The 13611-nt window shown below is 32.0% G+C and overlaps 1 protein-coding gene across 1 annotated transcript in view; it reads left to right on the top strand.

The window, feature by feature from the left end:
- Window positions 1–13611, top strand: part of LOC139512972 (procollagen-lysine,2-oxoglutarate 5-dioxygenase 1-like) — a 48676-nt gene that overhangs the window by 21192 nt on the left and 13873 nt on the right. The window contains exons 6-9 of the mRNA XM_071300999.1: window positions 9751–9863; window positions 10202–10265; window positions 10698–10792; window positions 11428–11442. Of these exons, the coding sequence (XP_071157100.1) occupies window positions 9751–9863; window positions 10202–10265; window positions 10698–10792; window positions 11428–11442 (287 nt within the window). The remainder of the gene's footprint in view (window positions 1–9750; window positions 9864–10201; window positions 10266–10697; window positions 10793–11427; window positions 11443–13611) is intronic.

The following is a 13611-nucleotide window of genomic DNA, read 5'->3' as shown; positions in this document are numbered from 1 at the left end:
TGAAGAGCGCACTCTAAAAAATAGTGTATACTATCCTCAACAGGGTGGCCACAGCTGCATGCGGGACTTGGTTTAATATTAACACGATGTAAATCTGAATTTAAAGAACTGCACATATTTCTCAAACGTGTATGAATGATATTAAGTTTTCTATCCCCACAACTAAAATAGGAAGGTGGCTGTATCAATTTGGACTTCATCTTTCGTTTAAAAATATTTATGTTTTTGGACGTACGTATGTCGGGGGGAAGGCTATTCCATTCAATAGTAGTGGATGGGAAAAAGGATTTTCTAGTTATGTCTAGTCTATAACCGGGTACTACATAATTATTACTGTTTCGCAAATCGTAGTTAGATACTTGACCAACAAGCGGGGGCATTAAATCACATAGATAATCAGGGGCAGTCCCATTATGTAAAGAATAGAACATATTGAGCTTTCTGGATTTTCTTCTGTCCACAAGCAATTGCCAGCCAGTTTCAAAATATATAGCTTCCCGACTAGCAAACACGGGCAACCCAGTTACTAACCTCCCTGCTTCTAACTGAACATGTTCTAAATTGTCGGCTTCTTGTTGAGTACAACCATCCCATAACTCACATGCATATTCCATAACGGGTCTTATAAAAGTTAAATATATACGAGCAAGATAATTTCTATTCAATACATATTTCAATTTTTTAAGAACATTTAATCTTGTGCTTGCACACTTTAAAATATTTTCTATATGTGTATGGAATTTACCATTGGAATCAAAAGTAATCCCTAAGTGTTTATGACAGGAGACAAATTCTACTAATTGGTTTTGAAATTCTATTTCAATATCATCTGGGGAAGTATGGCAGGAGAATATCATAGCCTTTGTCTTATTAGGGTTAAAGTTAATAAGCCAATCTTTAGACCATACTGAAATTTGTTCTAAATCGCTGTTTAAGACATCCTCTATAGTGTAAGGATTATTGCTGGAATAAGAAAGAGATGTATCATCAGCAAACAATCGAGTTAGACTTGTCAAATTATCAGCTATGTCATTTACATAAATAAGAAATAGTAGGGGACCTAATACAGAGCCTTGCGGAACTCCTGCATTAGTATTATCAAAAGGCGAATAGGCATTTGAAACAAAAACGCTTTGTTTTCTATTTGAAATATAACTTTCAAACCATTTATACAGATTTCCATCAATACCATACGCTTTTAGTTTTATTAAGAGGCCACTATGCCATACCCTATCAAAAGCTTTCGAGATATCACATAATATAAGAGATGTTATCAGGGTTTCCCCTGGGTCAATTATTTTTTTCGCCACCTCTTTCGCCAAAAAAATATATTTTTCGCCACTTTATTATTTTTTTCGCCAAGTAACACAAATATATTTTTCTTTTAAAATTTTTCATCCCCCTCTCCAAAACAAGAAGTGGTTTTTACAACAAAACAAAACATTTTACCACTTGAAATTTATCCCTCGTGTAAGGTGTAGTCATTGCATTGAAGTGTTACTGTCATGCCAACCTAACCTTTTGAATAGATTTCTTCCATAACGACAGTTTTCTTTTCTAGACCATCGTAATGCTTGAAACATTGAAATACGGGTGTCACTGAAACGACTTTAAAGTACCAACTCAAATCAATTATCTATATCAAAGTTAAATGATAAAGTTTTAAATCAGAGACCTTCTTGCTTTTGAAGATTTTTCGTCATAACAACAGTTTTCTTTTCTTGACTATCATTAAAAGAAGGATCGAGAGGAAGCATCAACATTTTGCTTCAACACGTGCGTCGCAAAGTGGCAAAAACCCGTTTGTGACATGTAACAGACGCCATTTAACCATACCATATCAATTTGTTATATAATACAATCAACACCTTTATTAATTAGTCCTTTGATGTCGATAGCTATAAATGCAATCAGCTGATTATTGATTTTCTGTCAAAATCTTAACGAGTTCAAGGTGAATTCCGAGTATTGTCTGATCGGGTAAAGTCCGAGAAACCCGAAAAAAGTAAATAAACAAGATGGCTGAAAATAAATCGTTATATATATTTCTTTCGCCAAATTCTTTCGCCAATGACGAATTTTAATCGCCACAATTTTTATTTTTTCGCAAATTGCGAAAATGGCGACCGCCAGCGGAAACCCTGGATGTTATACAGCGATCATCAAGTGACATGCATATCCTATAGTAAATTTCTATTAGCTGGTGAACGGTAGAATGACCTGGAATAAAACCGGATTGAAATTTGTATAATAAATTGTTTGCTATTAAGTGATTAAATACATTTTTAAACACAATTCTTTCAAAAACTTTACCCACTGCTGATAATAATGAGATTGGTCTATAATTGGAAACCAGTGATTTGTCTCCGGTTTTGAATAACGGCATGACAATAGCTGTTTTCCATTGACTAGGAAACTCTGCCTTTTCAAATGACAAATTAAATAACAATGATAAGGGTACACTGACAGTATAACTTGTCTTTTTTAGCATTTGGTGACTAATTGAGTCATTACCTGATGCTTTTCCCAATTTTAAAGTCTGCAAAATATCAATGACTTGATTTGAGTTTATAAAGAAAATATCTATTTTAGAATTTGACCTAGTCAGAAATTCTGGAGATTTATCATTATTTTCATTTATAGTAGATATGGAACAAAAATACTTATTCAAAAGACATGCTTTATCGTAATTTTCAGTGACTAATTCGTCATTTTCATTTTTAAGTTGAGTGATATGAGTAGAATTACCCGATGTCTTAGCTAATTTTTTCATTAATGACCAATACGATTTAGAATTACCAGATGCAAACTCGTCCAACAAACTATTTGCGTTTAAGTAAAATTGATCTTTTGTGTATCGTTTTAAATTATTCACATTATTTCTTTGCTTTTTATACTTATTCAGATCTGGAATACTATTGGACCTACGAGCTTGTTTGTGTAGTCTATCACGTTTACGTATTTCTCTCCGTAGGTCAGAATTAAACCATATTTTATCATTTGGTCGTATAGTTACTTCTTTTTGTGGGATACAGTCATTAATATATTCAAGAAATTTATTTGTAAAATTTTTACAATTTTGATCCATACTATTTTCAGCATTAATTATTGATTCCCAATCAAAAGTAGCAATGAGCTCGTTACATTTGTCGAAGTCGGCATTTCGATAGTCCCAAATCATTCTTTTATAAGTAGTATTATTTTGTGACCTAGTGAGATTATTCAAGAATATAATAGTTCCGTCATGATCACTATACGTACGATCTATTTGTATTACATGGGAATCGTAGACATCACATGAATCTGATACCAAAATAGGATCTAACAAGGACTGGCGTGTGGCACAAAATCTGGTTGGTTCGTTTATAACATTTTTAAGGCCATTTAGTCTCATAATATCAAAAATTTTATGTGAATGGCCAGTAAGAAAATCTACATTTACATCACCCGTTATAACAACATTTGGAGTATAGCTCATTGCATTTTCGATAGATTCATGAAATTTATCCCAAAAAGTATTGTTGTTTGAAGGTTGTCGATATACAACACAAAGGAGTAATTTGTTAGAAGGGAAGGTAATTTCAAGCCATAATGCTTCTTTATCAAAATCCAAATCGGGTCTCGGTTTGGCTTGAATAAATTTACTAATATAGATTATAATTCCTCCCCCTGAGCTATTGCGGTCTTTTCTATAAGGATCTCTATTATAACCCTCAATAAGAATATCTTCATTTTTTATATTTTCGTCAAGATGCGTTTCGGTTAAGCAAATCACATCAGCTTCATTACTAATGTTTTCAACATAGTCTACTTTATTACGCATACTTCTAATATTAAGGTGAAAAATTGAGAAAAAACCACCTAAAGGACCAGGATTAACTTCTACATCATTACTTAGCATTATCAATAATAATATCACAAATGTTAACATTGGTTTCAATAGAAACAAATCAAGATATATAGAATAGCATACCGACGTCAAACATTTGCATTTCATAATAAGCAAGAACAGTTCAAATAAATAATTGTGTCTTTTTCTTAAATACATCATTTTCCTACAGAATACTGAATTAAGTTTACAGTAGAATTGACCTATCGACGAGCGATAAGCTTGAATATCATTACCCATTGTCAAAAACAAACATAGTTATACACGAATTCGACAGGTCTAACAATACAATAACTACATCTAAACAATATTTCGTCACTCCAGTCAAGAACATAACAAAACATATGTACAATAGTTTAGATTGTGAGAATAAATGTACAGGCTGTGGATGAAAAAAATATTTGATGAGTAAACTTTGATAAAAAATAGAGAAAGCAAATAAATGCATGATACATCTGATTTTTTTTCCCCAATTGTAATGAAAAAGAAAGGTAAAAAAACAGCCTAAAAACAACACATTGTTGTACGATTTTACATAGCGCAAAGAAAAATAAGTATAAAAAAATACTACATACTAAATATTTTAATTCTTTTGAATGAACAGAATAAGAAAAAATTAGTGTAACTTTTAATTTTGAATTAGATTTTCGTATTTGTTACTTGCAACTCAACATGGTTATTCGAGTGAACCTTTTTTTTTGAGGTCACATACCTTACACGCTTGAACAGTTTTGGTAAATAAACAGTAACACGTGGTAAGAATCGTTGATTAATAATTCAGGAATTTGTTCATTTATTTCGTTACAGGTAAGTTAATTAATTTATTATCAATGTCTACAAATAGAAATAATACTTTACATATATCTTGTTTGTCTTTATATTGTGTATTTGCGTACAACTAAATGTCAATAAGATGATAATAATATGTTATTTCAGAACTAATTCAGATAAGAAACAATGGTAACAGTCGTTCTAGTTTTCATATTTGTTACAAGTTATTCAGTCTTAAGATCTTCAACATCTTGAAAGGATTTTATTAAGATTTTGTCCGAGCCGGAATTCTTCTTTGTGAATACTCTACCATCAAAGGTCCAAAACGAGTGAATCTTTTTGTTTTTTTTAAGTTGATTTAGCCTTTTGATGAGTTCCTGTCTGTCTCTAGTTAGATCTTCTGTGATAAATATTTGAGCCGAATTGTTCTTGAGTTTCTTTTTGGACATATAGATGGAGTTTTTAATTTTCCAATTTCGGAACCTACAAATGAGTTGCGCTTTCCCACCTTCAATTTTACCAATGATGTGAGACCTGTTAATGTCATTGACACAGAGAGGTGGTGAAATGCCCAGTTTTAGGTTGGCAATATTAACTATAATATCATCTGTATTTTGGAGGTCTTCTTTACTCAAAGGAACGTTATGAAATCTGAGCGATGTTCTGCGACCGTATTGTTCAAGTTCTTCAATATCGGCATTTAGAGTAGCCACTTCCTCCTTTAGACCCTTGTTTTCAGCCATACTGTTAAAAATTGCAGTGCCCAAATTTCTAAATTTCTCATATCTTTCACTAGCATCGGAAAGTGCTTTGTCAACATGTTCTTTTAGTTGAGTATTTTCAGTTTCTAAGGATGTAATTTTTTGTTGTTGTTGATTAATAATGGCATTTAGTGGTTTGATAGCGTCTTGGATGGCTTCAGTAATAGCTGATTTTAAAGATGTTTTTAATTCTGAAATAAGTTCTGTTTTTATTTCACTGACAATAGATTGAAATACATCAGGTTTCAATAAGGTTGTTTGAACAAGTTTTGCCATATTAAAGCTTTCACCATGAGTTTTGAAGGTAACTGGACTCGATGGGGGACCACTCGACTGTACTTTAGATTGACGTTGAACAGATAAAGATCTTTGACGGGTTGGTGGGGGTTTCATTTGGTCTTCTGATGTTGAAGATAATTGACGTTTTCTCGAGGAACTTCTACCTCTGTTACTACCACCAAGAAGGCTTGAAGACTCAGGAGTTTGACATTTTGATTCACTTGTGGCGGACATTTTGTTTGTTTATAACTAGGGTTGAATCAACAAATCATATATTTTTCCAGTAATTAACGCACATAGTGACATACCAATGAAAGTCTGAATAGTACCATATATTAGGAATACATTCTAGTAAATTTCGTTACCAAGGCACACATAAAAATATCACATTTCGTACAAAATGTGTGTTAGTACTTTTCACGTCCTACTAGTTGCCGCCATTATCTCATCTCCTTCCTGGTTTCCTTATCTCTGATTATCAAAACCGTATGCCATGCAATTTTGTTACCCTATCTTTATTTTCTGATTTGTTTTGAAATATTCAATACGTTGTGAGCATCAAACCAAAATTCCGACATCCATCTCCTCTTGATTCTGGTAAATATGCCGATACAATTTGAATAGTGAAAAATCAGGAGTTTTAATGAAAGCTAAAAGCTAGCCAACCTTAAAAACTTGCTGAATTGTTTCACAATTGAGAACACACTTAATATGTATTCATTTAATTTGAGTGTAGTCGTCTGCCTCTTGAGTACATATACAATTACATCTATCTCGTATATTCACATTGATATTTCATTATTACATCTATTTTATTTCGTATATTCACATTGATATTTCATTATTATATTATTTTGTATAATGACTTCATTGTTGTCCTATTCCAGATTACTATTTGAACGATGTTATTAGAATAAAGCATTGAAATGGTTGTGCTTTCAATTAAATGAATAACTAAAAGAAAACAGAAACGAAGTGAATAGAATTGGATTATTAGCTACAACGACATATATAGACAGAAAATAAAACTAACAAACAAAACGAAAGAAAAAAAGAAAACATGACGAAAAGAAATTAAAATAGTAGTAGCGATTTAAATCATTGATAAACAGGTCGGGACCACTACCTTATATGGAAATGCATAAATTAGCATACTTATGTTCTCGCACATGTAATTGTTTATTTACATGTGACGCAATTTATTTTTACCTAGGTTTTTGACCAATCCACTAAATGAGTCACAATGCATGATGGACTACTACGTGTTTACAATCAACCAAGAACACGTGTTATTTACTGAAATATAACACATTTTTTCGTGCAATGCGGGATTCACAATTTCGCTTAGTTTTTCATTTTATGTATCCTCATTTATAGTTCGTGATATAAAGTATTACTTCCATGCTCAGATTAACGAAGAGTTGTTTCTATGCGAAGAAAAAAGGGTTTGAATTACCCGATATATAGCCATTAGCATGTTTGGTGATGGCACATATATTTCATGTATTTGTCCACCACGCAGCAACGAAACAACAGCGAAAAAACACAATTACCCACGAGACAAACTTACTAGTGTAAAGTAAGCCGTCGATAACAGCCGATGCTGATATTCACGAGTACAGCAATATTCGTATAGATAATTAAAGGCAAATGTGTGATCCTTGAATTTTGTGTTCGTAAAAAAGGCGAAGAAATATTTACATACATGGCAGTGTTAACAAAATCTATAAGTATTTATTTTGTCACATTTCAGTATATTGGACTTCCAAACTGTTCCCTTTGTATTGAAGGTAGTGAAGTCAGCAACTGTAGTTTCATTTTGTTCGTTTTTTAACGGGCTTGGACATTTGCCAAACTGAATAAAATCATTACAGCTGATTCCTTATAACTGCAAAGGAAAACTTTGGTTGGCTTGCTTGCTTTGTTTGTATAGTTGTTTATACAAGTTTTGAAAATAAAATTGACATCTTTAAACAATATATATATATATAGGCATAGTTTAACTTGTATATTTTATATTTTGTACAATATACAAACAAAGCAAGCAAGTTAACCAAAGTTTTGCTCTATATGCATTAGGAAATAAGCTGTAATGATGTTATCCATATGTATGTGCGACAAGGTGGAAAATTTGACATGTTTTGTGAAAATTGCAGCGTTGGATCTATAATCATGATAATAAAAAAGAAGATGTGGTATGATTGCCAATGAGACAGCTGTCCACAAGAGACCAAAATGACACAGAAATTAACATTTATAGATCACCGTGCGGCCTTCAACAATGAGCAAAGCCCATACCGCAAAGTCAGCTATAAAAGGCCCCGACAATGTAAAACAATTCAAACGAGAAAACTAACGGCCTTAATTATATAAAAAAAAAATGAACGAAAAACAAATATGTTACAAATAAACAAACGACAACCACTGAAATACAGGCTCCTATACAATATATTTTTTGTTATGGAATAGATTTCTTCTCCTTTTATATATTTAATTGGGCGGGTTTTTTTTTTGTTTTTTTTTTTGTTTTTTTTGTTTATTGTTTTACACAAGTAATGTTTGGGTCATTTATAGCTTACTTTTCAGCATCGAACCTATGACTTCTTACTTTACTAAATTATGTCTTTGTTGAAAAGATGTCTCATTTGGCACCCATACCTCATCTTCTTATTTATATATACAAAGCACGTTTTAGAAAGAAAAAAAATAGGTAATATGGCACCCACTATGATCCAGAGACTTTAAATATTGGAGATATTTTAAATATGTCAACAGGACAGCAACCGAACGATAAAAAACCTCTGAGGTATATTTTGTGATAAAATTAGCAACAAACGGATATTATCGATTGATGAAACTATAAAAAAATGTATTGAGCTACATTTGTATATACCGTACCCGCTCAGTGGCGGATCCAGGGGGCGGGGAATCCGGGGGATGGACCCACTTTTTTTGGACGATGAGTGCATTCGGATGGGTACATGTAGTTGGAACCCCCTCCACTTTTGTTCAGTGTTAGGACCCCCCTTGAAAAATGGCTGGATCCGCCCCTGCCGCTTTCATTACACTTATTTTTAGCATACTGAATATTATGATGTTCTTACTTTTAGTTCATATCCTGATAAAAAAAAATTACACATTCAGTACAGAAAGAAGAGTTTCAATGAAAGTATTCGTGTTTTTCTAGGCAGAAATGATTTTGGAATGACATTATACCGGTTTAAAAGAGCTCAAATGATTTTCTTATTGGACAGTGGTCACTTCATTAGATATTTCACTGTTTCATGTCGTGAAATTAATGCAGGTTCAATTCATAACAATGAACAAAACCGGTTCAACTACTATTGCAAGGCAAAAAAAAAAGTCGAATCGTGAAGCCAGTAAACAATATTTTTTTAATCTGAGCATGCAAATTGAAGATTACGTTATATATTTTACATTAAATATATTTGCAGAATAAAAACATTGGTAATTAGAGTCCCAGCCAATATATTAGTTGACTGTTTTCCCACTAATTCCACGTGTTTTAAGTAGTAGTTTACTCCTAGTAGCCCACAATGCATTGTAGTTCATTGAGTCGATTGGTCAGTATTTCAAGGCCATATTGGCCTTGTGTTTTGGAAATTACTATGCAAATATATTCTGACGTCAAAAAATCTAGAGTTCTCGACCTGATAAAACCATGCAATAAAAAACGAACACAAACAAACACATTAGATAATAGAAACCAGAATGCCAACCGCAAGTTGTCATTTTCTATGATCAGCGGACCGCGAAATTGGGGCCAAAACTCTTATTTGACATTAACATTAATAAGAACAAATCAGGAAACATTTGTACTAAATATTGAGTTGATTGGACTACAACTACATCAAAAACTACCATGACAATTTTTTAACCCGAAGCGGGACAGACGGACGGACGAATGGAAGAACGTATGGAATCCCAGAACGACAACACAATGTCCCTAAATGGAGCATAAAAAGATAGAAAGAAATGCAAAGAGGATGTAGCAGATATTTACATCGGTTTTCTTATTTTTTGTTCCAGCTTTTATTGGATATGCGAAAGAGATCTTCAACATGGTGAATCATCGACAGATTAATGATATGGAAAGCGACCAATTGTATTTTTCTGAAATATTTGTTGACAACGAGCTTCGAGTAGGTTCACTGGTTGTATATTTAGGAGTACAATAGGGAATAATTATATTAGAATAGCCTAGATGTAAATACATTTTGAATAATGAAAGTTTAAAAAGTTCGTCTGTATCAAGAACAGATCTTTGCACTAACTCTTGTGAACTCAATGTTGAAATAAGATACGTTATTTTTTTGTTCTTTTACCTTTTTTATAAGAAATGTTATTCATTTTCGAAGAAGATAAATGAATCAGCGTTTAACATTATATAAAACATATGAAAATATATACAAGTTTCGTATCATATGTTAAGACAATTACAATATTTTTGAAAACTTTAAAATTCAAAGACTATTTTCAGACCAAATGGAATATAAAACTTGACAGGAAGACATCTCTTTTTCAAAACATGCGTGCAAACAAAGGTAAACTATGGATTGATCTATAATAATATCAAAATGAATAACCTTAATCTAAAAAAAATCCAAACGAATAATACTTATAATATTTTTTATCACAGATTTTCTTTTTAAATTTTAGATAATAACATTGGCATTCTACAATCAGCAATAATTGTATCAAAGCTGTTTCAAAAACAACTCCTAAATTCATTTTTTTTTGGTATTGTTTTAACGGATAGCACCACGATACGCTGATTTTCACTAAAACAATATGTAGTGTACATACCAAAACGTATCACAAGTTTCGCAGTTAACTGTGCATGAAAATGGAAAATAAAAAAGGGACACAAAGACTTGTCGTTTTCTGTTTTTATTTTAGTATTTTTTGTTTATCTTCTTTTGGTGACAATTTCATCAGGAAGACTCGATTTTAAAAGGTTGAATTCTGTTTTACAGACACATTAGAGATGAAACATAGAGACTACAATTACATATATAACAGGAGATTTACAACAAGACCACTTATTATTTACGACAGTGGACCTATTAAGGTAATATATATCATAGAATTTTGTAAGCACTATTATCTTTTTTCCAAAATAGAATCAGGATATTTTGACATTTGAAACTGTTTTTACAGTAAACTTGTTAAAGAAAACGACAAAGAATTACATACAGGTCGAAAACACTTTTTGATAAACATGATTTAAACGTTTTATGAACAATAACGGGATAAAGTCAGTAATTCAAATAAACGGCCCTGTACAGGCTTAATTTTCAATATTGAATTGTTTGAGTAAATATTGTGTGAATGTTTTGCAAAAAGTAATATTTTTGAAAGTTATAAAAGAGCAGTTGTATTTTTGCTTCATTATTCATAAATGTATAATCCTGAAACAGTAATAGATTTCATTTAATGCATTTCACTAGAAATGTGTCAAATTGTCGACATCTTTTATGTTATGACATTTTGCACCATCACTCGCCCAACCAAAATTTTGGTTTAAAAGTAAAGAATACAACAAATAGAGAATATTTTAGCAACCATAATAAAACCATTCGTGGGCGAAATGTAGCGCCACTGGTTTTTTTCTCTATAAACACAAACTATTTAGAAATTATTTTTATATTTTTTACTGAAATAGTTACCATTTTATGCTTTTCAATCACTTGTTTTATTTACAAGGCACCAGACGAGGAGGTAAGTTGTTGGAATTTCGATCACTATTATGTTTCAATTCTGCTATCTCTAGTACAAGATCAAAGGACAAGGTTCACTTTTTGCAAAATATGGCCTTGAATTTCAACTTTATTAGAAAACATAAGTAAGACACACCTTTGGTTTTGAATGGATCTATTTCAAACACATTAAAGCTAGGTACAGCAAATATCTTCATAGGAGTATAATTTATAGACTTAAAAGTTGGCGATATAGTCTATAAAAAGGTGGTATTGTGCAATTTTCGAATTTTATATGGGTTCGTGTTGCTTATTTTTTAGTTTTCCATGTTGTGTCATGTGATCTATTGTTTGTCTGTTTGTCTTTTACATTTTTAGCCATGGCGTTGTCAGTTTATTTTCGATTTATGAGTTTGAGTGTCCCTCTGGTATCTTTCGCTCCTCTTTGATAGCTGTAAGAAGCAAATGTTGGCTGCAGTTATTCACAACTGTTTTGTAACTAGACGGTGCAAAGGTTTATATAGAATCCCTTGACCCATACAAATTATAAATAAGAAAAAATAATTATTATACAATGACAAAATTAATGGAAACATTGGACCAATACTGACGTAACACTTGTCAATTTTAAATAACTAAAGGGTTATAATATCGTAGTTAGGGGACGACCATTTGAAATTCTGGTGGGGGGGATTTGTTTTGGATCGGTTATTTATTTTTGTAAACTAAGAGAACAGATTATCTGCACTATTGCAGCAAGATTTTTCATTTAAGCAAGGTACTGATTATTTATTTTCACAACTATATTTAAAATATTCGAAAACATACAATTTTTAAATATTTGCTTATTATAAATAATACATGTATAGTCAAGTCATTATGTAACATTTAATCAGAATTAATCATCATCCTCTGCAAAAATGAATCTTCTATTTTCCTACACAGTATTAAAGTTTGGTTGTAACTAAGCAGGTTTTTTTAAAGGGTTTTTGAACTGCTGAAGGCCCAAGAAGCTATAGAACAAATGATGCAAAATCATGCTTTCTGGGTGTTCCCCAGATCCTCAGTCTGAAAATGCAAGTTCTGTTTTAATAATATTTTGACAATATTTTGGTCTCAAAGCAAAATGTATACATTCAGTGTAAGACTTAAGTTTCTAGGGACAACATCAAAAGACCAATATACATGATAAAGCAAAAATGTAATTCACATAGTTAAGTCTGTGGCCGCTGTTTTTTTTTAAACTCATGATCAAGTTGATAACAAAATCACTATATTACAAAATGAATGTAACACTAACAGAATACAGAAGGGCAATGAATAAACAAAAAACTAATAGATAAGAAACGTTGATCCCGAAAAATCAAGGACCAAGGGATACGTCTGAGGTAGAACAGAATTTGCTTCTTACAAGGAACTCACGGTGAACACAATTTGAAATGGAGACAGGCATTTGGTTTTGAAATTTCCTACATGAGGCATTTGCCTCAATGTAGTTACGGCCCTGAAATAAAAGTGAGGTAAGTGTTCCTGAGACAACATACCTCAAGTAAAATGAAACCAATTTTCAGACATTTCAAGTATATTTAAATAATACTTATACTTTTATTATTAAAAGATTTAGGAAGTGTTTCCCGATTTCTTTTTGGAAAAGAGATGAATTTATGAAGAATCTGGTGCCATCTCATACTTTCGATTAGACCTGCTGAGTTATTTATTTTCAATACATTGCAAGTCAGGTAAATTATTTTCAAACTACCACAGAACAAACCGTTTATATTTTTGATTATCAAGGCTGAGTTATTTATTTTCAAAATCCTCCGCCCCCCCCCCCCCCCCCGAATATCAAATGGTCGTCGCCTTATTACTGCAATGAGGTAAACATATTATTAGTAGGTTTCTTCGTATTAATAGTTATTAATAGTTATATTTCATAACTTTTTTTATGTTAGATTTGTAGTACTTAAGCCAGATTAAGAAACATATTGAAATATAATGAGGAATACCATAAAAAAAATGAGAGCTGCTCTATCACTGCCAATGAGAAAACTTGTTCAAATAACATGGATGTAAGCAACTGAAGGTTATCGTACGACCTTCGACACCATATACTCCAAACCAACGTAGGGACTGCATTGGTATAAGATATGATTTCGTTTTAGTTCATCAGCGATGATTTTGTCACTAATGA

This window comes from Mytilus edulis, chromosome 2, assembly GCF_963676685.1.
Source record: "Mytilus edulis chromosome 2, xbMytEdul2.2, whole genome shotgun sequence".
Taxonomy (NCBI): domain Eukaryota; kingdom Metazoa; phylum Mollusca; class Bivalvia; order Mytilida; family Mytilidae; genus Mytilus; species Mytilus edulis.
This window is presented reverse-complemented; position numbering and strand designations above follow the sequence as displayed.